Raw genomic sequence first — 23,703 nt, 5'->3', positions numbered from 1 at the left:
GCAGGCAACCTCAGGGAGGGCCAGAGGAATAATTCTAAAATCAGAAAAAGCAGAAAGATAGATGTAGGTGTAGGCATAACCCCCCTGACCATAAATCAACCCCAGGTGCACTCAGGGATGCCAGACAAGGCCACCATTCAGGTGCAGACCCTCAGTGAACAGCACACCCAGGGGCAGGAGAGAACAGACTATGGGCCTCATTACACGGAATGCGGTAAACCATGGTGCTATTAGCACCATGGTTACCGCCGGTACCATACTGGTACCACCATGGAGAAAAGGGGAATTACCACCCTATTCAAAGGTTGTCGGGGCGGTAATTCCCCCTTTCTCCATGGCCCTTCCCCATTCCCATTTTTGCCCCATAGGGCTCAATGGGAATGGTGAAGGGGCTAATTACGGTACCGCAAATTGCGGTAACGTAATTAGCACCAAGATCCCTTTGCGGGTCCCAACTTTAACGGCTGGTCTACACCAGCCGTTAAGGTCAGGTCCCGCAAAGGGACCTCATAGTAAGGGTTTACCGTTACCGGTAAACCCTTACCACCCACCGTGTAATGAGGCCCTATAAATGCTAACACCCTCAGTTACTGGGTGTGGGTTGCATGAGGAGGAAGCTTGTGTTTGCAGAAGGCTGGAGATTGGAAGGCAGTGGAAGGCCAGCATGAGGAGACTGGAGAGGTGATGGCAGAGGACAGGAAGGAGAGGGTGGAGACCAGAAGGGGCGAGGACCGAGGTGGTAGTAGCAAAGGAGGTGGTAACACTTGGAATTAATCGCCAGGAGGTGATGAGAGGAAAGGAAGTAGAAGGTAAAATGTGCCATGGAAGGAGGTGGTATGTACAACAGAGAGTTGGGAGCAAGTAAAATCTGTAACAGATTAAAAGGCGATGTTGACAACAGATGTGTGTAGGCAGGAGGCAGCATTAACAGAAGTAAAGAGGAAGGAGGTGGTTACACCAAGAATGAAGAAGAGGCAAAGTCAGACTCTAGGAATAAGACAGAAAATGTTGTGACAGTACGAATAGTGGCGAAGGAGATCAAGGAGCAGGAACAACTGAGATGCAGATCAGGGCCCTGTCGGCCAGAGTAAGCGGGTTTCATCAGGCAAAGTCTGCCCTCGGCAGGCCCACATGGTGGAAGGAGGAACGACACTGAGGCAGGGAGATTACAGTCAATATAGAAAAGAAAAGGGTACGGTCTGACAGGTTAGGTCAGGGTGTTCAAGGGGTCCTTCTCCAGCTCTCCCTGCCAGCTACAACTAGAACATATCAGTTCAAGACTTTGGGAGCTGTCGTAATCCCGCTACAGAATCCCAGAAATCCCCCACCTAGGGACAAGGAAAGAAATAGGGTTTGGGAACCTTGTGAGTATGCAAAGCCAGATCAGAATTGGGTGGCACAACCTCCCGTGTGCTCTCAGGAGACAGGGACTTGAATACCAGAGATGAGAGGCCCGACACCCTCAGCCAGCGGGAAAGACACTTTCAAGGGAGAAGTCCATCATGAGTGTATTGTTGTACTAGTTAAATTTCCTTTTGTTTGGCAAGTTCCCCAGTACCGTGTATAGCTAGCCACCTGTGGATAATCCTTACTCGACCTTTGAACAAAGTGCTCCTGGCATCCTTATTGGTGCCAGCTGTCTGGTACATAAGCATATCTGCTGGTCCCACCACTGAAGCATAACCAGGCCTTTCTCCGTTGGCTCATGTGTTTCCATTACATTTGCACCTCATGCATTTGTTAGCCGTTTCCGGCCAATAATGGATGCATTTCTGTAGTACTCCAAGATTACACAGTACTGTGCAGTTGATGCATTCTGGATTGAGCACATTTTGATTCTTTCTCACAAAATGTTGTATTGTAGTTTGGCAATGAGGACCAGCAGCTGGCCTGGGCGAAACGCGAGAGTGAGAAGGCGGAACAGGAGCGGCTAGCTCGGCTGAGACGTCAGGAGCAGGAGGACCTCGCACTAGCCATCGCACTGAGTAAGTCTGAAATGTCCATCTATTACGTTATAGCGCCCTCTCAAGCAGCAATAATGAACTGTAGTATAAAAGTACACTTTACACCCAAGAGTAACTCCTCCCCTCTGGCGTGCGTTAATACCAGACGCCTTATCATAGTAAGGCCTTGTTGACTTGGCCTATACCAGTGCATCTGCAGGATTTCCTCTTCAACTTGCTGATTACGGTTTTTACAGATGGCTGCCTCTGTCTGGAATGTGCAATGGGCTTTCTATGATAGATTTTACACAACAGTTGCATGTTTTATTCTGCTTTTGGTTTTTTCAGTTTGCTTCCCTTTCCTTCGAGTAAGACTGAAGGCATTTTTTGTTATTTAAGCACTTCTTGTTTGTTTTACCACCTTCTTGAACATTCTTGGCGGCCCTCTGTATTGTGGTAGTGGCTCCCGCTATGATGCCACATTTTGAACTCGTCCCGTTACCCCCTGTCACTGTTTTGCTGTGACCTCCGACCAAGGGATACTCTTACTGTAGTCCAGCGTTGTGAACGACCTCTAACCTGGAAGTGAAGCTAGACAATGACTTAACAAGCACTGTGCGTGGACAATAAAAACGGCGTACTTTTCAACCAGGGTAAATTAGACAACCAGACAGAAAAGCAGAACAGTGTATAAACCAATGAAGATTAACATGATCGTTTAACACCAGACTGGTGAGACTTCCCCTAACCGTTTCCAGACAGTCGTTTTGTTTCTTCCTCCTGATAGCGTCATCAGCGAATTTATTTGTTGGTATAATGAGCCGTGCAGTGAGACTGTTCTTGAACAATAAAGGGAGCAGTAACTCAGAGGATGGAGACTGTTTGGCTCCAAGAACCTTTTCTGTGAACTCTGACCCGGAACTCCTACCAGATGCACCGAACTGGAGCATCTGCTACTCACCAGACTGTACATCTGAATATTTGTAGACTTCCTCAGAGCAGAGGGACACCTTGTCTCATACAACAACTCTCCAAAGCTGTGTGTTCTAGGAGGTTTGCAGCATATGTAATTGTTGTATCCTGCACTTCCCTGTTTGAGCAATCAGGCTCATGACATCACAGAGCTCCCATCTGCTGGCCAATGAGTGTTCCACGTAGACAGTTGAGGGATATTCACAGTAAGCGGCATAAAGCGAGATTGTGCGCTGTGCCGGCCCTTATTATCATGCAGTTCTTGCACCAGGCGCGGCCCTCTGTCTAGTAAGGGCTCAAGCAATTTATTATCAAGCAGCCCTTACACCAGGCGCGGCCCTCTGTCTAGTAAGGACTCGAGCAGGTTATCATGCAGCTCTTGCACCAGGCGCGGCCCTCTGTCTAGTAAGGACTGGAGCAGGTTATTATCATGCAGCTCTTGCACCAGGCGCGGCCCTCTGTCTAGTAAGGACTGGAGCAGGTTATTATCATGCAGCTCTTGCACCAGGCGCGGCCCTCTGTCTAGTAAGGACTGGAGCAGGTTATTGTCATGCAGCTCTTGAACCAGGCGCGGCCCTCTGTCTAGAAAGGACTGGAGCAGGTTATTGTCATGCAGCTCTTGCACCAGGCGCGGCCCTCTGTCTAGTAAGGACTGGAGCAGGTTATTGTCATGCAGCTCTTGCACCAGGCACGGCCCTCTGTCTAGTAAGGGCTCGAGCAGGATATTGTCATGCAGCTCTGGCACCAGGCGCGGCCCACTGTCTAGTAAGGACTGGAGCAGGTTATTATCATGCAGCTCTTGCACCAGGCGCGACCCTCTGTCTAGTAAGGACTGGAGCAGGATATTATCATGCAGCTCTTGCACCAGGTGCGGCCCTCTGTCTAGTAAGGACTCGAGCAGTTTATTATCATGCAGCTCTTGCACCAGGCGCGGCCCTCTGTCTAGTAAGGGCTCGAGCAGGATATTGTCATGCAGCTCTGGCACTAGGCGCGGCCCTCTGTCTAGTAAGGACTGGAGCAGGTTATTATCATGCAGCTCTTGCACCAGGCGCGGCCCACTGTCTAGTAAGGACTGAAGCAGGTTATTATCATGCAGCTCTTGCACCAGGCGCGGCCCTCTGTCTAGTAAGGACTGGAGCAGGTTATTATCGGCCCTCTGTCTAGTAAGGACTGGAGCAGGTTATTATCATGCAGCTCTTGCACCAGGCACGGCCCCTCTTGCACCAGGCGCGGCCCTCTGTCTGGTAACGACTCGAGCAGGTTATTATCATGCAGCTCTTGCACGAGGCGCGGCCCTCTGTCTAGTAAGGGCTCGAGAAGGATATTATCATGCAGCTCTTGCACCAGGCGCGGCCCTCTGTCTAGTAAGGACTGGAGAAGGTTATCCTGCAGCTCTTGCACCAGGCACGGCCCTCTGTCTAGTAAGGGCTCGAGCAGGTTATTATCATGCAGCTCTTGCACCACGGCCCTCTGTCTAGTAAGGACTGAAGCAGGTTATTATCATGCAGCTCTTGCACCAGGCGCAGCCCTCTGTCAAGTAAGGGCTCGAGCAGTTTATTATCATGCAGCTCTTGCACCAGGCGCGGCCCTCTGTCTAGTAAGGACTCGAGCAGGTTATCATCAGCCCTCTGTCTAGTAAGGACTGGAGCAGGTTATTATCATGCAGCTCTTGCACCAGGCGTGGCCCTCTGTCTAGTAAGGACTGGAGCAGGTCAGGTTATTATCATGCAGCTCTTGCACCAGGCGCGGCCCTCTGTCTAGTAAGGACTGGAGCAGGTTATTATCATGCTGCCCTTGCACCAGGCGTGGCCCTCTGTCTAGTAAGGACTGGAGCAGGTCAGGTTATTATCATGCAGCCCTTGCACCAGGCGCGGCCCTCTGTCTAGAAAGGACTAGAGCAGGTTATTATCATGCAGCTTTTGCACCAGGCGCGGCCCTCTGTCAAGTAAGGGCTCGAGAAGGTTGTTATCAGCCCTCTGTCTAGTAAGGACTGGAGCAGGTTATTATCATGCAGCTTTTGCACCAGGCGCGGCCCTCTGTCTAGTAAGGACTCGAGAAGGTTGTTATCAGCCCTCTGTCTAGTAAGGACTGGAGCAGGTTATTATCATGCAGCTTTTGCACCAGGCGCGGCCCTCTGTCAAGTAAGGGCTCGAGCAGTTTATTATCATGCAGCTCTTGCACCAGGCGCGGCCCTCTGTCTAGTAAGGACTCGAGCAGGTTATTATCAGCCCTCTGTCTAGTAAGGACTGGAGCAGGTTATTATCATGCAGCTCTTGCACCAGGCGCGGCCCCTCTTGCACCAGGCGCGGCCCTCTGTCTGGTAACGACTCGAGCAGGATATTATCATGCAGCTCTTGCACCAGGCGCGGCCCTCTGTCTAGTAAGGACTGGAGCAGGTCAGGTTATTATCATGCAGCTCTTGCACCAGGCGCGGCCCTCTGTCTAGTAAGGACTGGAGCAGGTTATTATCATGCAGCCCTTGCACCAGGCGTGGCCCTCTGTCTAGTAAGGACTGGAGCAGGTCAGGTTATTATCATGCAGCCCTTGCACCAGGCGCGGCCCTCTGTCTAGAAAGGACTGGAGCAGGTTATTATCATGCAGCTTGTGCACCAGGCGCAGCCCTCTGTCAAGTAAAGGCTCGAGCAGTTTATTATCATGCAGCTCTTGCACCAGGCGCGGCCCTCTGTCTGGTAAGGGCTCGAGCAGGTTATTATCATGCAGCTCTTGCACCAGGCGCGGCCCTCTGTCTGGTAAGGGCTCGAGCAGATTATCATCATGCAGCTCTTGCACAAGACGCGGCCCTCTGTCTAGTAAGGGCTCGAGCAGGCTATCATCATGCGGCTCTTGCACCAGGCGCAGCCCTCTGTCTAGTAAGGGCTCGAGCAGGTTATTATCATGCGGCCCTTGCACCAGGCGCGGCCCTCTGTCAAGTAAGGGCTCGAGCAGGATATTATCATCCAGCTCTTGCACCAGGCACGGCCCTCTGTCTAGTAAGGACTGGAGCAGGTTATTATCATGCAGCTTTTGCACCAGGCGCGGCCCTCTGTCAAGTAAGGGCTCGAGCAGTTTATTATCATGCAGCTCTTGCACCAGGCGCGGCCCTCTGTCTAGTAAGGACTGGAGCAGGTTATTATCATGCAGCTCTTGCACCAGGCACGGCCCTCTGTCTAGTAAGGACTGGAGCAGGTTATTATCATGCAGCTTTTGCACCAGGCGCGGCCCTCTGTCTAGTAAGGGCTCGAGCAGGTTATTATCATGCGGCCCTTGCACCAGGCGCGGCCCTCTGTCAAGTAAGGGCTCGAGCAGGATATTATCATCCAGCTCTTGCACCAGGCACGGCCCTCTGTCTAGTAAGGACTGGAGCAGGTTATTATCATGCAGCTTTTGCACCAGGCGCGGCCCTCTGTCAAGTAAGGGCTCGAGCAGTTTATTATCATGCAGCTCTTGCACCAGGCGCGGCCCTCTGTCTAGTAAGGACTCGAGCAGGTTATTATCAGCCCTCTGTCTAGTAAGGACTGGAGCAGGTTATTATCATGCAGCTCTTGCACCAGGCGCGGCCCTCTGTCTAGTAAGGACTGAAGCAGGTTATTATCATGCAGCTCTTGCACCAGGCGCAGCCCTCTGTCTAGTAAGGACTGGAGCAGGTTATTATCATGCAGCTCTTGCACCAGGCGCGGCCCTCTGTCTAGTAAGGACTGGAGCAGGTTATTATCATGCAGCTTTTGCACCAGGCGCGGCCCTCTGTCAAGTAAGGGCTCGAGCAGTTTATTATCATGCAGCTCTTGCACCAGGCGCGGCCCTCTGTCTAGTAAGGACTCGAGCAGGTTATTATCAGCCCTCTGTCTAGTAAGGACTGGAGCAGGTTATTATCATGCAGCTCTTGCACCAGGCGCGGCCCTCTGTCTAGTAAGGACTGGAGCAGGTCAGGTTATTATCATGCAGCCCTTGCACCAGGCGCGGTCCTCTGTCTAGTAAGGACTGGAGCAGGTCAGGTTATTATCATGCAGCTCTTGCACCAGGCGCGGCCCTCTGTCTAGTAAGGACTGGAGCAGGTTATTATCATGCTGCCCTTGCACCAGGCGTGGCCCTCTGTCTAGTAAGGACTGGAGCAGGTCAGGTTATTATCATGCAGCCCTTGCACCAGGCGCGGCCCTCTGTCTAGAAAGGACTAGAGCAGGTTATTATCATGCAGCTTTTGCACCAGGCGCGGCCCTCTGTCAAGTAAGGGCTCGAGAAGGTTGTTATCAGCCCTCTGTCTAGTAAGGACTGGAGCAGGTTATTATCATGCAGCTTTTGCACCAGGCGCGGCCCTCTGTCTAGTAAGGACTCGAGCAGTTTATTATCATGCAGCTCTTGCACCAGGCGCGGCCCTCTGTCTAGTAAGGACTCGAGCAGGTTATTATCAGCCCTCTGTCTAGTAAGGACTGGAGCAGGTTATTATCATGCAGCTCTTGCACCAGGCGCGCCCCCTCTTGCACCAGGCGCGGCCCTCTGTCTGGTAACGACTCGAGCAGGATATTATCATGCAGCTCTTGCACCAGGCGCGGCCCTCTGTCTAGTAAGGACTGGAGCAGGTCAGGTTATTATCATGCAGCTCTTGCACCAGGCGCGGCCCTCTGTCTAGTAAGGACTGGAGCAGGTTATTATCATGCAGCCCTTGCACCAGGCGTGGCCCTCTGTCTAGTAAGGACTGGAGCAGGTCAGGTTATTATCATGCAGCCCTTGCACCAGGCGCGGCCCTCTGTCTAGAAAGGACTGGAGCAGGTTATTATCATGCAGCTTGTGCACCAGGCGCAGCCCTCTGTCAAGTAAAGGCTCGAGCAGTTTATTATCATGCAGCTCTTGCACCAGGCGCGGCCCTCTGTCAAGTAAGGGCTCGAGCAGTTTATTATCATGCAGCTCTTGCACCAGGCGCGGCCCTCTGTCTGGTAAGGGCTCGAGCAGGTTATTATCATGCAGCTCTTGCACCAGGCGCGGCCCTCTGTCTGGTAAGGGCTCGAGCAGATTATCATCATGCAGCTCTTGCACAAGACGCGGCCCTCTGTCTAGTAAGGGCTCGAGCAGGCTATCATCATGCGGCTCTTGCACCAGGCGCGGCCCTCTGTCTAGTAAGGGCTCGAGCAGGTTATTATCATGCGGCCCTTGCACCAGGCGCGGCCCTCTGTCAAGTAAGGGCTCGAGCAGGATATTATCATCCAGCTCTTGCACCAGGCACGGCCCTCTGTCTAGTAAGGGCTCGAGCAGGATATTATCATGCAGCTCTTGCACCAGGCGCGGCCCTCTGTCTAGTAAGGACTGGAGCAGGATATTATCATGCAGCTCTTGCACCAGGCGCGGCCCTCTGTCTAGTAAGGGCACGAGCAGGTTATTATCATGCAGCCCTTGCACCAGGTGCGGCCCTCTGTCTAGTAAGGGCTCGAGCAGGTTATTATCATGCAGCCCTTGCACCAGGCGCGGCCCTCTGTCTAGTAAGGGCTCGAGCAGGATATTATCATGCAGCTCTTGCACCAGGCGCGGCCCTCTGTCTAGTAAGGACTGGAGCAGTTTATTATCATGCAGCTCTTGCACCAGGCGCGGCCCTCTGTCTAGTAAGGACTGGAGCAGGATATTATCATGCAGCTCTTGCACCAGGCGCGGCCCTCTGTCTAGTAAGGGCTCGAGCAGGTTATTATCATGCAGCCCTTGCACCAGGCGCGGCCCTCTGTCTAGTAAGGGCTCGAGCAGAATATTATCATGCAGCTCTTGCACCAGGCACGGCCCTATGTCTAGTAAGGGCTCGAGCAGGATATTATCATGCAGCTCTTGCACCAGGTGTTGCTGTTACCGCTCAGCTGGCATTTTATCACGTGGGTGGGCAATCTTCTTAACCGTTTTTAAAAGTGTGCTTTGGACACTTAACACGATGTATCAACAAAAAAGTGTTTGTTGCTACTTAAACAGTGAGCTTTTTTTATGTGTTCCTGCGATGAGGGCTTTTGGCATATCGGCCCATCAAAAGGTGGCGAGATGAGAAAGCCGAGCCCTTATCTCCCGTGGGGTTTGTGCCTGTGGAACATAGCCCTGACTCTAGAAAATGTGCACACTCCTATTTGAACATGGTGATTCGTGTATGCGCTTCCGGGCTGACGACTAACACCATATCAGGTTTTCAAATCAGAATAATGCGAACATCTTTTTCCCCAGGGCAAGTCGACACACCTTCAAAGCATCTTCTCTGACTTTGTTTTCGTGCTGTAAAATTGCTTGTTTTGGCTTTTGAGAGCTGTGCTGGCTTCGACTATTCCAGTGGGTCAAACAAGTGGGGCAAGACATGAGATCCTGTGCTGGTTGGCCATTGGAAAACTGGCATCACTGGGTAGCAGTGTCCTAGTTCACAAACAGCCAAAGCCCCCTCCGGCCTCCCAAACCCCCTGGTGTAACATTACCAGCAGCCTTCCCCCGCGTTTCCCCCTTGGTCAATTCTCCTACCCTATTTTTTCACACCTTTTTAGAGCTTGAAAGAGCTGACCGTTTCTTGTTATGTTATGTTAACAATCTCTTATAGAGGGCAACACGCCCGTGGGCCTCAGTGTGTCAAGTATCAAGCCCTGATGTTATTATCTTGTACTTTTAATGCGCCTGCTTAGCACCATGTTGCTGGTTGGCAAATATAAGAAAATGCCTTGGGAAGGTTCAGCTCTTTGGTCCCATTAGGCAGATGCCACAGGTTATGGCGGCATTGATTTCTACCTTGTGGGGACAGTTAAAATACATATTGCAGCACAAACACATACATTCTGCTGCACGTAGGTAGCTACTAGACTTACAGAATGCAGTTTCCAATAGCCTCATTGTGCCTCTGGACTGAAAACAACCTCTCAGATTAGGAGGTCTTTCATACGAGTGATCAGTGGGTCTTGGTGCCATTAGTGCTCTGGGCACTGAATGTCAGAAATGGACTGCTTTGTGTTGTTGTTGCCAGTGCAAGAGCGCAATAGGTGGGCACATCTGGATGGCGATTGCACCTCGGGAACATCTGGCTAGAGATTCACCTGGTGAAAGAGGAGTTCTAAGATCTACAGCGAGCACTCCACCATTAAACAACACAGGTTCTCTCCTGGAATTGAAGAAAGGTTCGGCACTAATAGAGGCGCACATAAACGGACATCTGTGTGTGGAGCAGAATCCTATTGGCTGTGGGGGGTTTTGTAGTTGAAATGGTTGATTTTGTTAAATGATTCATACAACCAACTCTGGAATACAGCACGTTTCTGATGTATGGAATTGATGCAAAATGAAAAACACAATTAACTGAAACAAGTTGGTTGCGAGGATAGTACAATACCATCAACTCAACTCATGCAAAGTAATCCTCATTGGAGGACCAGATCCCCCTGGAACCTGTACACCTTATCCCTCTGTACCTAAAGGCAGTGCTTTCCATTACAAACGTGTTGCATACGCCAAAACCTGTGTCTTCAATTGTGGGGTGGTTCAGCGATTTCCAGACCTGAAGCGTCTGTTTCCAGGCCAGCGTGGTTACCCCCTTGAAGCATAACCTCTCCCCTGAGACACATAGGCCAGGCTCTCACCTGACGCCATGATGAACAGCTCACATGTGCAGGAGTCTTGAGTAGCCCACCACCTGTATCGTGTTTTTCCTAACATGATTAAAGAATGTCTGGACTCTCCCACAAGACCACATCATGTGTAATAGTGTGCCCGTGTCACCTCTTCAAGCACAAGTGTGTGCAACCAACAGGCCCCTCCAAACCATTCTATCTGACATCTAGTAAGCATGGTGAAGCAGTTTGGCTTGCCACCTTCTAATGCCCATGTCCAGCCAGGCATCCTTCATACTCACACACCAAGAGAGCTATTCACCATGAGTCATCTCTCTTCCAATGTTCTCCAACCAAGCCGCCAATATGCCTCGTTCCTTCTCTCCATCTTCTATCAGCATTGCATACATTATCAGGATGCTTTGCTGTTTTCTTGACAGTTATCCTTCCAAGCCCTGTACATGGATTCATCAGCTTGGTCCTCCAAGGTCTGAAAGATCAGGACTCCTCAAAGCTTGTGGTATTCCCCGAATCTCCAGCCTTGCAGGCCATACGGCCTCCGTAGCTCAGCAAAGGATAGCCATAGGCCGTCATCTCAGGAGTCTCTGATCAGCCACACTGCTCAGAAACGTGTTCAGCCAGAACAGTGTTTTTCCCACCAACGTGACTGCAGGAATAAACCAGAATGAGGCTGCTTGGAACAGGCGAGGTTCCAGGCCATGACGTTTGCAGATTTTTACCCTGGAGGATCTCGGGAAGCAGTGGGCAAGTCCTCCTAATGTCGTGCCATTGGCAGAATCGCCACTGGTTCTGTAGGTGATAACAGAACTTCCTCGTTCACCCCTGCCCTTGTCCATACATCCTCTATGGAATCATCCCTCGGCAGCCCAACCGCCCAAGTGGCGTGCTTTGAACACCAAGTCATGCATCTCGGAGGTCAGTAATTAAGCTAAATCTACCTCTGGACTGGGCCTGGAATCTTGCTTGCTATCTCACACAAACTTTCTCATAACTGAGTTGAGCGCCTTAAAGTTTCTTCAAGGGATGGTGAAAGGCAGCATGGACAATAAATAATTAACTTTCAGAGCCATGCCTATCTTAATTAAATTGGTCCCTCTCCTTAGGGCCTCCAATCTTACCTTAACTGCTAATATATTGAGTTCCCAGCTCTGCACCATTGTACCTTTTAGCTGTACACACATACGTCCACCCCACAATGGGTGACGCCATCTTGTCTATGTCATCCTAATGTGTGGAATCTAAGGTCATATGCAGAGGCCTGAGTGAACCGCTGCATGGGACTTAAGCGATGTGAGAGTCAGTCAGTAAGAGCGCACAGGACAGCTGGTGGCTGAACCACTAAGGCAGTGGGGCGCCATTTTAGATGCCAGTGCTTTCAAAGAAATAAAAATAGGGGCTTGTAAAACACAGTGCATGAGTGAAAGCGCAGCTTTCCCTTCCTTAGCATACTCCTGGAAAACTAGACGCAGGCAAGGCAAAGCCCAATGAAAGCAATTACAAATATAAAGTAATCTGGCTGTTAATCTCAACCCTAAGAGCAGGAGGAGGAAGGGATTGATGGAGGACACACCGCACCCACAACAGATACAGCTCTTTGGGCCTCATTAAAAGAACGGCGGCGTGGTAAAAAACTTCAGCAATAACAGTTACCACTGCATTAATGCACTGCCGTACTACAACTTTGGTAGTGTGGCAGAGAAAAAACCTCCAGCAAAATGCCAGAGGTAATTCTGCTACGTTACTGCCAAAAAACACCAACATTGGCAGAATTGCCAACCTGCAGAATGGTGGTAATTTTGCTCAAATCCCTATGGACTCCATAAATGGGGACTTACACCACCATCCCACCACTTGTAATGTGGCGGTAATAAGGCCTTTTATCTTGTCACAGATCGCCTGTACTGCGGATGGTCATTACGGCAGGGTCCATATTCACAGCCGTCACTGCTTCTTTAGGATGCACAGGGGCACTTCTGCCCACCGGGAAGATGATCTTCAGTGTTGCCAGTTTAGTCAGGATCACCTACAGGTGGGCCTCCCCTACCCCCCTGTGCAATTATTTTGGCCTCCTGAAATGCCTTCTACCACTGGTTTAGGCTAGCATGGATTTAAACTTTGTTGATATCCATTCCAGGTAACCTTCCCATTCTCTGTGGACTCTCTTCATATCTCTTTAGTGGATATCTTGGTAAAGACTGCAATTGTTGGTCTATGTTGCTCTCACGCCGACCCCAAAGGTATTATCAGGTTCTGCTTTTTGCACGTTCCCTCGGTTGTAGGAGCCGTGTAGCAATTTAAGCACCAGGACCTGTAGCTTTTGACCTGGCAGTTTTCCCCTATAGGCAATTGGACTTATTCTTTCTAGGTCATCCACGTCCTTACCTACCTTGAAGAACAGAGAGTCTATTTGCAGTACTTGGAATCTCTCCAGTCCTCTGCAGCAGGAGGCACTGGCCTGGCTTTCATGAAAGCTGGCTTCTCAGCGCTCTGTCTTTTTCTTAGGCTGGGCAAAGTTTAGGGGGTCCTCCCAAAAGTAAATTCATAAAATCTATTATGTTAACTTAATCCGTGACAAGAGGGAGGCAGGAGCTAACAGCTGAAGCTACTGCTCATTTGCCCTAGAATCTGGCATGTTTTCTTTATTTGGTTAAAATGGATCAGTCCGTGCGTAAACAGCAGCCAGAAACACTGGTGTCAGTTAGTGCCTTCAGTGAATGGTGTGGGGCAGGTTGGTTTAGGGTTTAATTGGTGCATGTGGAAAAACCACTAATCGTTGCTGAACACGGACGAATTTCTGCGAGCCTGCCATGGATACAATCATTGTGTGATGACAGCACTTTGTCCCCAAAAGCAAAATGGCTGCTTGCGATAAAACATGAAAACAGAATTACCAGTGTGAGCAAAAAACTCAAACATGTTTATATAGGTTTTCGTTGATTTCGAATGGGGAATCCTCATGAAAGCTAGCTTGGAATGTTTATGGTGCTGCATGGTATTGGGGCAGTTTGGCTTAGGAACAGGTTTTTAATTCCACTCCTGCTGTACTTTAATTGATTTATTGGACATTTGTATGGCACCTACACACAGATGGGGGTAATGAGGGGGACATGGGAATCAAAAAAGTAGAACAAAAACGGTTATTTTGGCCTTGTGACAATCCTACCATGCAAGTGCATAAAAAAGGTGGTAAGTGCAGGGGGAGGAGGTAGAGGTAGAAGTGCAGGAGTGTGGTACCCCAAGCCAAGGGTGGTGGTGGGTAAGTGCTGGGCAGGCCAAGGCGTCAAGTGCTAGGGGAGGGTGGAGGAGGGAGGGTGAGTGCGGTGGGCAGTGAGGCCCAAGTTGGGCTAGTCCGATTTAGGGAGCTGAAGGCAAGTGCTTGCAAAGGATGCTGGGGGACTGGTACCGGGTGGTCTGGTCCCTGTATGACTCGGATGGGACCAGGCCCCAGTCGCAGCGGCAGATGGAGAGTTAGCAATGGAAGAGGAGAAAAGGAAGGTCTTGAGACGTTTCTGGAACTTAAGAAGATCCAGCTCAAGTGGCAGGGGGGAAGGGAGGCCGTTCCAGAGGGAGCAGCCAGCCTAGAAAAAGAATCTACCTCCCACTCTCTGCTTGGAGAAGCGTTTGATCTGCAGAGAGATGGAGCCAGAAGACCGACGGGCTCTGACTGGGAGGTTTTTAGGGAGGGAAAACCTGTTGAAGGGGGCGAAGTGAGGAAAGGGGCAGGTTGAGGAAGAGGCGGTTTGCAGTAGTTAACCCTAGAAAGAACCAGGGCATTGGAAACGTAAAGCTTCTGGGGGAAGGTGAGGAAGGATAGAATGCCGCTGAGGAGGTGCAACTGAAAATTGGACTTCTTGGCAAGGTCCATGATGTGTGGCAAGAAAGAGATAGCATAGTCAAAGATGATCCCAAGGTTTTTTGCCTTACAAGTGGGTATGGGGAGACGACCCAGGTAGTCTGGCCAGGGAGTGGGGGGGCAAGGAACAGGCGTCCCAATGAGAAGGATCTCTGTCTTACTGGCATTAAGGCAGAGATCATTGGCAGAGCACCATGCCTGAATAGCAGTCAGTTATGAGGGCAGAGGTGGTAGAGGAAGGCAGCTTGAAAGAGAGCTGTGAGTCAACTGTGCAACACTGGAAATTAGGGGAGAAAGTAGAGATCAGGTAGATGTTGAAGAGTCATGGCGATAGGATAGAGCCCTGAGGGATGCCACAGGTAGAGAGTAAGGTCCAGGGGAGAAAAGGGTCCATTTGCACATGGGAAGGTCTGTTTGAAAGGAAGGTCGTCAACCATGCCAGTGCCCAGTCTGTGATGTCTAGGGTATCATGGAGACAGTTTGAGGATGGAGTGCAGACTGTGTCAAAAGCAGAAGAGAGCATGATGAGGATCAGAACAGAGGGAGTGTTAGAGTCTAAGTTGGAGAGTAGGTCTTAACAGGTGTTCAGGAGAGCAGCTATAAAACTGCACTGGTGGCCATGGAGGCAGCCGGCCTTTCAGTGTGGAGGGTCTGTGGGGGTTGACCAGCTTCTCCATGAGTTTGGCCAAGAATGGGGTTATAGAGATAGGATGATAGTTAGCAGGGCAAGAAGGGTCAGCAGATGGCTTTTTAGGAGAGGGTGCACAAGAGAGTGTTGAAGGGGTTGAGGGAAGGAGCCAGTGGCAAATGAGTGGGTGCAGAGGTCAGCCAAGGCTGGAGTGAGAGAGGCAATGTTATGCTTGATGGTTCTGGAGGAACAGGGGTGCACCTGATTAGAGGAGACTTTCATAGAGTGGACAACTCTAGAGATCAAATCTGGTGCAATGGGGGAGACAGAGGAGAGTATGGGCCGTAGGAGGGGCCAAGGGAGGCAAGAGAAGGTGTGTGCATGTGGTTGTGTTTGGGGGTGAGCAGATGACAGAGAGGACAGGATGTCCATAGGTTTGGCGGAAAAGTGGGCAGCCAGTGCAGAGCAGAGGGCCTGGGAGGGGGAGGAGAGAAGGAGACTGCGGTAGGATTGGCAAGTTCCGTCCAGATTTTAAAGAGTTCAACAGTGTTATTGGTGGCTCTAGAGATGCAGGCTTGGACATGAGCCCTCTTCTTGGAGCAGATGGTGGGACGGTATTGCCTTTGGAGTAGGTGGGAGGCCAGTTTGTCAGAGGATGAGCTAGAAGTCTGCCACTTCGACTCTGCGTTTGCACTTGCGTTTCAAAGTGGCCAAGTCAGAGTCATACCAAGAGTTGCATTTGGCAGCAGGCTTCATGCGGATCCTCATGACAGGGTCAAGGAAGTCAAGGTTGTTAGAGATAGAGATGGAGGTTAGCTAGAACAGAGTCAGAAGGGGAGTCTAATGAGGGGAGTGGAGGAGGGATGAAGCAAGAGACAAGTGCAGTGACTGACACCCGCTTCATCGGTTTAATGACAGAGAAGTAGACTCGCAGTGCAGGCGGAGGTGTCGGGGGACAGGGTATGGCAAGGTGGGAAGAGAGGAGAGAGTGGTCACACCAGGTGAGTGAGGTAGTGAGAGGGTTAGAGAGAGGGATGACTGTTGAAATGAGAGCATCCAAGGTGTGTCCGGCAGAGTGGGTTGGGCCAGAGGGAAGGATAGAGAGGGAAAGAGTGTCACAGAGGTCACGGAAGAGAACAGTGGCCCCATCGAGAGAGTCGAGATGGATGTTGAATGCTCCAAGGAAGATAAGTTTGGGAGAAGAGGCAAGAGGAGAGGACGACAGGTCGGCCCATTCTGAGATGGAGAGGGTGGGCGGCCCGGGGGGTATGTAGATGGTAGCCAGAGTAAGAGAAAAGGTATGTGAGACAGACAACCCGCAGACTAGGCTTTCAAAGGGTGAGTAGGTTTGAGTGGGGATGATGGAGGCAGGAACCCACTCAGGGAAGATCAGAGCTACTCCACCACCAGTCCGGGGGGCCTGGAATTGATCAGGATTTCGTAGCCCTCAGGAGAATAGTGTCAAAAGCAGTGACGGAGCTGGCCTTGAACCTCTCTGTGAGAGCAAGGACGTCAAGATCAAGGTCTTCAAGGAGGTGACAGATGTCAGAGCAAGAATTGAGGAAAGCTAAGTGAAGCTGGTTGCCCTCTTTAAAAGATTTGCAAGGGGGGCACAATGGTGGGGTGCCACCACTGAGGGAGGGGGAAAGAGGATGAGGGAAGGAGGTGTAAAAGGAGAGGGTAGGAAGTTGAAGAGAGAAGGAAGACGCCTGTCAAGAAGACAGAGGTTGGTTTGAGAGCCCTGGGCCATGATATTGCCAATATGATAGATATTAATGGTGTGTTTGGAGGATGCAACGTTAGCCAAGAGCACTTCCCATCTGGTGCTGCCAGTAATGGGTGGGGAGGAGAAAAGGGAGAGGACAGAGACCATATGGGGAGTCCATAGGTTAGAAGAAGGAACAGCAAAGAGAATGTCAGTGATAGTCTGTCTAGAGGAAACATTGATGTAGGTGTCTGCGATGGGCAGGCCAGGGTTGGAACTTAGGAGTGCCTTTTTTAGTTTCTTCCTTCGGACTTTGTGAGAGAGAGAGGGAGGATAGGAGAAGGAGAAGCAGTTACAAAAGATAGGGGAGATGGAGAGCACCATGTGGGCAGAGACAAGAAAGGTAAGGGGCTAGGAGCTAGAGGATAGCAGGGGAGAGGGTCAAGCACTATGCAACAGTAGAATCACACCAGGCGTCCAAGCAGACAAAGAACAATGAGCACGCTGGAAAAACCCAGATATACACATCATTAAAAATTGGTAGCACACCTAAATTCAATTTTAGGCAAAAGCACTCAAAAGCAGTACACAATGGTGGTGAATGCACAGTTGGAAGCACACCTAAATTCGATTTGAGGCAAAAGCACTCAAAAGCAGTACAAAATGGTGGTGAATGCACAGTTGCAAGCACACCAGAGAAGAGAAAGAGTTATAAGTTATGAGTTTTCTTTTTTTCCCGTTGAAGCAGGGCATTAAGAGAGCAGTAGCAGTCAGTATGATGCACATCACGAAGCATAGTACTGTTGGTGCATGCAGACAGTTATTTGAGCAGATGTAGTGTCCAAAGAAGGTGGGTAGACCAGAGTGATCCATAATTCAGAGTGTTTGGATCACCAAATTAGTAAGAAGACCTTTGAGTGATGCAGCGTAGCTGCAGGCATAGGTGCTCCCACTACCGCCGGACAGGGGCCAGACAGGGCCCTTAGAGGAGGGCTTTAGGGGAGGGCCTTAGAGGAAGGCCTTGAAGAGGGGCCAGCTTTCGCCTGCCGGCTCTTCGGATAGGCCCTGAAGATGTAAGCTCGGCCAATTAGAGCCATGGCAGGACAGGCACTCCTGTGCACCCTGCAGCGGCGGCCATGATGGAGAGTGGCATGCTGAATATTCAAACAATAGCCCCATGGGATTAGCCACCGGGTGCACACTGCAAATGAACACTTCAGCAGTGCAGCAGAAATTTAAAACACTTTTTTTGTTCATCAGGTAGATATTATTTAAAAAATATATGTTTTTGAAAGAGCGCTCACCACTCCAATAAACATAATGGTTCTGCCCCACCTCACAAGCCTGGATGGCTTACCTTGCTGTGGAGATATAAAACGCTGTTCATGCAGCCGCATGGGGATGGGGCACACCACTGGAGGGTCTTCTGAAGAAGCTGAGTAGAATGAAAGAAGGTCAGACAGGGGCCATAGATGAGGGCCTTGGAGAGGGGGCTGGCTTTTGCCTGCCGGCTTCTGGGATGGGCTCTGAAGATGTAAGCTGGGCCAATTAGAGTTGTGGCAGGATATGCACTCCTGTGCATCCTGCGGCAGCAGCCATGATGGAGAGTGGCATGCTGAACATTCAAACAATAGCCCACTCGGCTTAGCCACGGGGATGCACACTGCAAATGCACACTTGAGCAGTGCAGCAGCGAGTAAAACATTGTTTTTGTTGTTGATCAGATAGATATTATTTCAAAAAGCAATGTTTTTGAAAGAACGGTCGCCGCTCCAATGAATATTAACTTACTGCCCCACCACATAAGCCTGGATGTCTTACCTTGCTGGGGAGATGTCAAAGGCTGCTCTTGCAGCCTCGTGGGGATGGGGCACACCACTGGAGGGTCCTCTGAAGAAGCAGAGTGGAGACTTGCGTAAGAACTTCATTTTAAATGCTATGTGGTAAATATGCTTCTTCCCATGCAAATTGTAAAGATAAGCTTTTTTTGTAGTTTGAATGATCTCTAATTAATCTTTGCTTCTTGATTAAAGAAGCAACAACAGACTAACAACACATAACCTGCCACAACAGCACATGGGCATTCTGGCACCGATGGAAAATCGCACTTAAGCTCAGCGGACGGTGCAAACGAAACTGAAGCTGCCAACAGGACATCACAACTCACTTTTCTATTCCCACTATACCCTACTGACCCCTGCACCTCCTCTCCCCCTTGACACCCTCCTTTTCAACAGATCAGCCAGAGCGCCTGTGGACCACAGCAGTGGTGACGGTGCATGGTACGAATACCTTTAACATTAAACGTTACCTTGTTGGGAGGATAGCTCAGGGGCAATGCATTTGTCTTAGAAGCAAGACAAGCAGAGCAACTATGGTCTCCGTTATTATAGATGTTATAAAAGATGAATTAATTAATGACCTCTTATACAAAATGAAAGAAACTTATGGTGAGAACGTATTAGTTAGCACTTCCACAGCACCTTGCTGTCTTGCAGAACTGTTTCTTGATATTTTGGGGGACACAAGCAGTACCCGAATGCAACTACTATGCTCTTCCTTTTTTGCATGGCATTTGATATCCAAGTCAGTAATGTGGTTGTCTTTTTTCCGCTCGAGTGTCATCATTTCTTAGGAGATCTTGCTGAATGTTCCTGGTATAGAACATTTCTGTAGGCCTTAATCACACACAGATTTCATATGCAAGAGCTAAAACAACGTTCACATAAACACAACATACAGGTCAGTTGATATCTATCCAGAACGAATAATTAGGCCAGTTTATTGAAACACGAGCATTGCATGAATTGTACGAATGAGTTCTAGTTTACGAAGAATATGAATCATGTTCCATTTTGACATTGCTCCTAAAAATTGATTATGGCGAAAAGCAGGCGGATACATAGGCCACCATAATGTGGAAATGTATCGCTACATCAGTAAAGCTTGAACAGTTTTAAGCACGCTTGATCGCTCACGTCAGGGTCTCTACATGATGATCTGCCATCATTGGAAAACCATTTGAACACAGACCTTTATTCAGAGAGTGTCTTTTGTTCTCCTGATCATTGTGCACAAAATATGTGCCTGTTCAAATATGTGCAAGTTTGTGTGCAAATAAATGCTGCCAAAATATGGTGTTCATTTCACAAACCAAAAAAAAGGAAAGTACCATCGAAAGCCAAACCATTTGCATTTAAATAAGTATCTTAAATAAGAACATTAAAAAAGAGATAGGTGTCTCCTATACCATGGACCAGTGGAGCTAATGCAAGATAACTAAATAAAAGAAGTCACATGGATAAGCACTAAAATAATTCAAGTGCTCATAATTACAGGTAGGAGGTCAAAAAAGAAAGAGGTTCAGTCAGGTTCTCAAGTGTCACTTCATATTTTAATATTTATCTAAAACATCGTAAAAGCACACATTATACAATTTTTTTTATAGATCTATCAACATTAAAAATCATTAGATTTATTTTATAACAATACAAAATGTTTTAGAGATTGTGAGTTCCTAAACCAATACTAATGAAAGTCATGCAAATTCATTTAGAAACTAATTTATCCCATTCCATAATGCTGTAGCCAACAGTACTATAGGCAGGTAAAGTGTCAAGTGCCTATAAATAAGAACATAAGACATTTTTAGGTGTACATATTACTTATCCTATTTTTGTGAGCTTAGTACATTTACTCTTACTTAAGCTACTTATTTAGCTTGCTTAATCAGCCCCATATATATTGTGAACGAGCACCAGGTTTGATGTGAAACGCATCGCTCTTGGTGGTGTTGCCCGTGTCTGCGGAATTCCCTAATAAATGTTTGTATTCTAACCTCGATGGTCCATGTGCTGCTCCATTATCACAGTGCTGCTGTGTGCGATCCTTGCAATTCTTTGTGCCTTTTTTCTGTTTGATATATATATTTTAAGGAATTATGAAACAATAGTTAAGTATGTTTCCTCCAAGGGGGGCGTGGCTAGAAGGCCATGTGAGTAGACGTGCTCTTGGGGGAGCTCCCGAGGATCCTGAATTCATTAGGAGAAAAAGTGCACATGCACTAGCCCTTGAATGATGGAAACATAGGTGTCATCTTATGAATACATACAGTGGAGTTGCTGACAATCTGGAGCCCACACAACCAAGGGAACACCAGATAAGGACAAGCGTAGTTCCCAGAGACGGAGACCTGAAGATACAAAATGGCGGTCACTCAGGACAAAGAAGAACGAACATGTGGACCTGCAGCGGCATCCTACGAGCGAACGGCCGTGGGGCGGGCTGAGTAAGGAGTATAAACTCCCTCCGGTGTCACCGAAGCGTACATTTGCTCCGGTTGGGAACAGGAGGACGCAGTCGCGTGAGGCAAGGGGGTCGGCCGGCGCTAGGACCGCGCCCGGGCTGTGGACGTGAAGCGGGACCTCGCGGCCCGCACCGAAAAGTGCCCCACACAGCCTGGGGCTGGTGGGGGCGAGAGGCAGACTCCGGTCCTGCGCGGATCGCAGGGAGCTGAGGACTGCGGTGCCGGAATCGCAGCGCCTGCCCACAAGCTCCCCGGCCACATAGACGTGGGTGTTCGTCGGAAGGCTGGAAGCTGCTTGTGAAGCGCTCGGGTTGCGCTTCATGCCGTGGCAGACAGCAGATCGGTGCAGGGCCCGCACGCAGGGCACAGATCGGGTAGCCGACCCCACGGCCCGAACAGAGTGGGGGCCCTGGCACCCCACAGTGTGAGAAGGCGGCGGAGTGACCCGACCCTTTGGGGGTGGGCGCGGGCTGCAGAGGCAAAAGGCAGCTGGGGAGAGCTAAAGAAACACTAAAGTAAGCCTGCATGGGATTACAGAAAGGAAAGGAAAGAGCGTACCGGCAAGCCTTTGAAGTTGTACTCCAGTAGACCAGTGAGGTGGCCTCATGACTCTGTGAACCGCTAGATTTGCCCCATATGAGCTAGTCTAGTGGCACCATAACAAAGTACACACTCCCCCACTCTATGGTGGAGGTGAGAGAATAATGGCCAGTGGATGAGCTTAATGACGGCAGGCCCAGAATAAAGGAGGATGCAGCTGGGACTATAGGCATGGACTGATCCCCGAAGTCAAGTGCTTCAAACAGCAGCATACACCCAGTGTGAACGAATCAGGGGAGTGTGTATAAGGAAAGGTATACATCAGAGACACATGTGACGAGCTGGTGGACCTGCTTGAGCCCGCAGCCAGTGTGACACACGGAGCCTAGTCCAGCTGGCCCCCAGTACGGGTGCGTACTGGCAAGATAGGAGTGTCGCCACATTGTTACGTGGGAGGGTACAATCCACTCCGGTGGCTAATAATTGGCTCCCGGACACCCCTAGCACGGCCCGCCCGGGCTCAGGTGCCAACATCAATTTCATCCCGTTGGGGCTGGAGAGAGGGGAGGCTCGCCCACAATTCTTTGGCACAGCGACATGTCCAGCAAACCACTAAGAACGAAGAGCAAGCAGCCCACGCTGGAAGAGTAGGCCAGAACACTGCCGGCCCAGAAGGAGCCACGAGCAAAGATAAAACCCTTGCTGGGAGCGCAGTCACCATGGGCACCAATCAGGAGGTCCTTGCGGCGATCGCAGATCTGAAAGTAGCCTGGGAGACCAAACTGCATCTGGCTATGACTGAATTGAAAGCAGCACTGGAGCTGAAAGTCGGGGCAGTGCAGGAGGAAGTGAATCTTCTCCGACAAGATGTCAGGTCGCTGGCAGAACGCACAGAGAACCTGGAGAAAGAGGTGGGCCCGAACACAGCGGACTGTGCAACACATAAAGCAGACCTGCACGCCCTAGTGCAACGCGTGGGTAACCTAGAATGCAGGGCGGAGGAGGCAGAGGGACGTGCCCGAAGGAATAACATCTGCATTGTTGGTTTGCCAGAGGGGGCCGAGGGATCCAACCCTGCAGAGTTAATTGAATCTATGCTGCTACATGAGATAACTGGAGGAGTCTTGTCCCAGGGGTTCGCGTTGGAAAGGGCGCACAGGGCTCTAATGAGGAGACCGCCGCCAGGCACCCCCCACTCTCCCCTAGGCCGGTGATCGCCAAGATCCTGAACTATCGGGACCGAGAAAGAATCCTGGAACACTTCCGTAAGGGTGGAACAATGCAAAGAGGAACAGCAAATATAACCGCATACCCATATTATACCCTGTTGGTACAACGTAGCCGCATAAACTTTGGGACTGTAAAAAGAAGATTGCGTGAAGCAGGCTACAAGTACATGCTACTCTACCCGGCGAAGCTGAAGGTGTTCCATAAAAACAGAACCCTGTTTTTCGAAACCCCGGAAGAAGCTATGGGGTGGCTCGACACGCAGAGCTGCCCCCAGGAGACGGGCATCCAGATGGGAGGAGAAGGAAGAGATAAGTAATCTATGAAGGGGTCACTAATGAATGCCACAGCCTGAGACTGTGGGATATGACCTTTGCAATAGATGTAGCTTACGGGCTGGCATGATCAGGATGGACTGGGGCATGATACGTGAGCACTGAGACTTTTAACCTAGTTAGAGAGCCTCGCAGAGGTAGTTATCCTTCCCCCATTTAGAGTAGTTTAGTTAGGTTAGCGGTAGTCCGGTGACACCCTGCTGGGTTTCTGCCCTCGGCACACCGAGACAGAACCAGAAGCGGGGTTGCCTGAGATCAAGGGATGGAGCTGGGCATTTGTTGGGGTTGGGGGGGTGGTGGGAGGGAAAGGGTGGTGTGTGGGGGTTTGTTGTTGGGGAACGGAAGGGGGGGGTTTGGTGGGGCGGGTGGGTGATGAGCCAATATGGGAATCTTACCAGGCGGGAGGGAGAGTGGAGGGGGAGGGCAGGATATTGTATCTATGGCATTGGGGTGCCTTAGAGTGGTCACCTGGAACGTTAGGGGCCTCAACAGTTACTTGAAGCGCAATAAAGTTATGATGTACCTGAAAAGGATGAGGGTTGACATAGCACTACTGCAGGAGACCCACCTCACCAGGGAGAAGCTGGAGGTGGTCAAGAGGAAGTGGAGGGGGAGCGTTGCGGGTGCCACAT

General features: G+C 50.1%; 1 protein-coding gene across 7 annotated transcripts in view; it reads left to right on the top strand.

Moving 5' to 3' along the window:
• Nucleotides 1-23,703, top strand: part of EPS15L1 (epidermal growth factor receptor pathway substrate 15 like 1) — a 2,005,341-nt gene that overhangs the window by 1,930,652 nt on the left and 50,986 nt on the right. For all 7 annotated transcript variants that reach the window (XM_069649173.1, XM_069649176.1, XM_069649175.1 and 4 more), the window contains one exon: nucleotides 1,865-1,985. In XM_069649173.1, the coding sequence (XP_069505274.1) occupies nucleotides 1,865-1,985 (121 nt within the window). The remainder of the gene's footprint in view (nucleotides 1-1,864; nucleotides 1,986-23,703) is intronic.

Source organism: Ambystoma mexicanum, chromosome 1p (assembly GCF_040938575.1).
Source record: "Ambystoma mexicanum isolate Mex_15411 chromosome 1p, UKY_AmexF1_1, whole genome shotgun sequence".
NCBI lineage: Eukaryota > Metazoa > Chordata > Amphibia > Caudata > Ambystomatidae > Ambystoma > Ambystoma mexicanum.
This window is presented reverse-complemented; position numbering and strand designations above follow the sequence as displayed.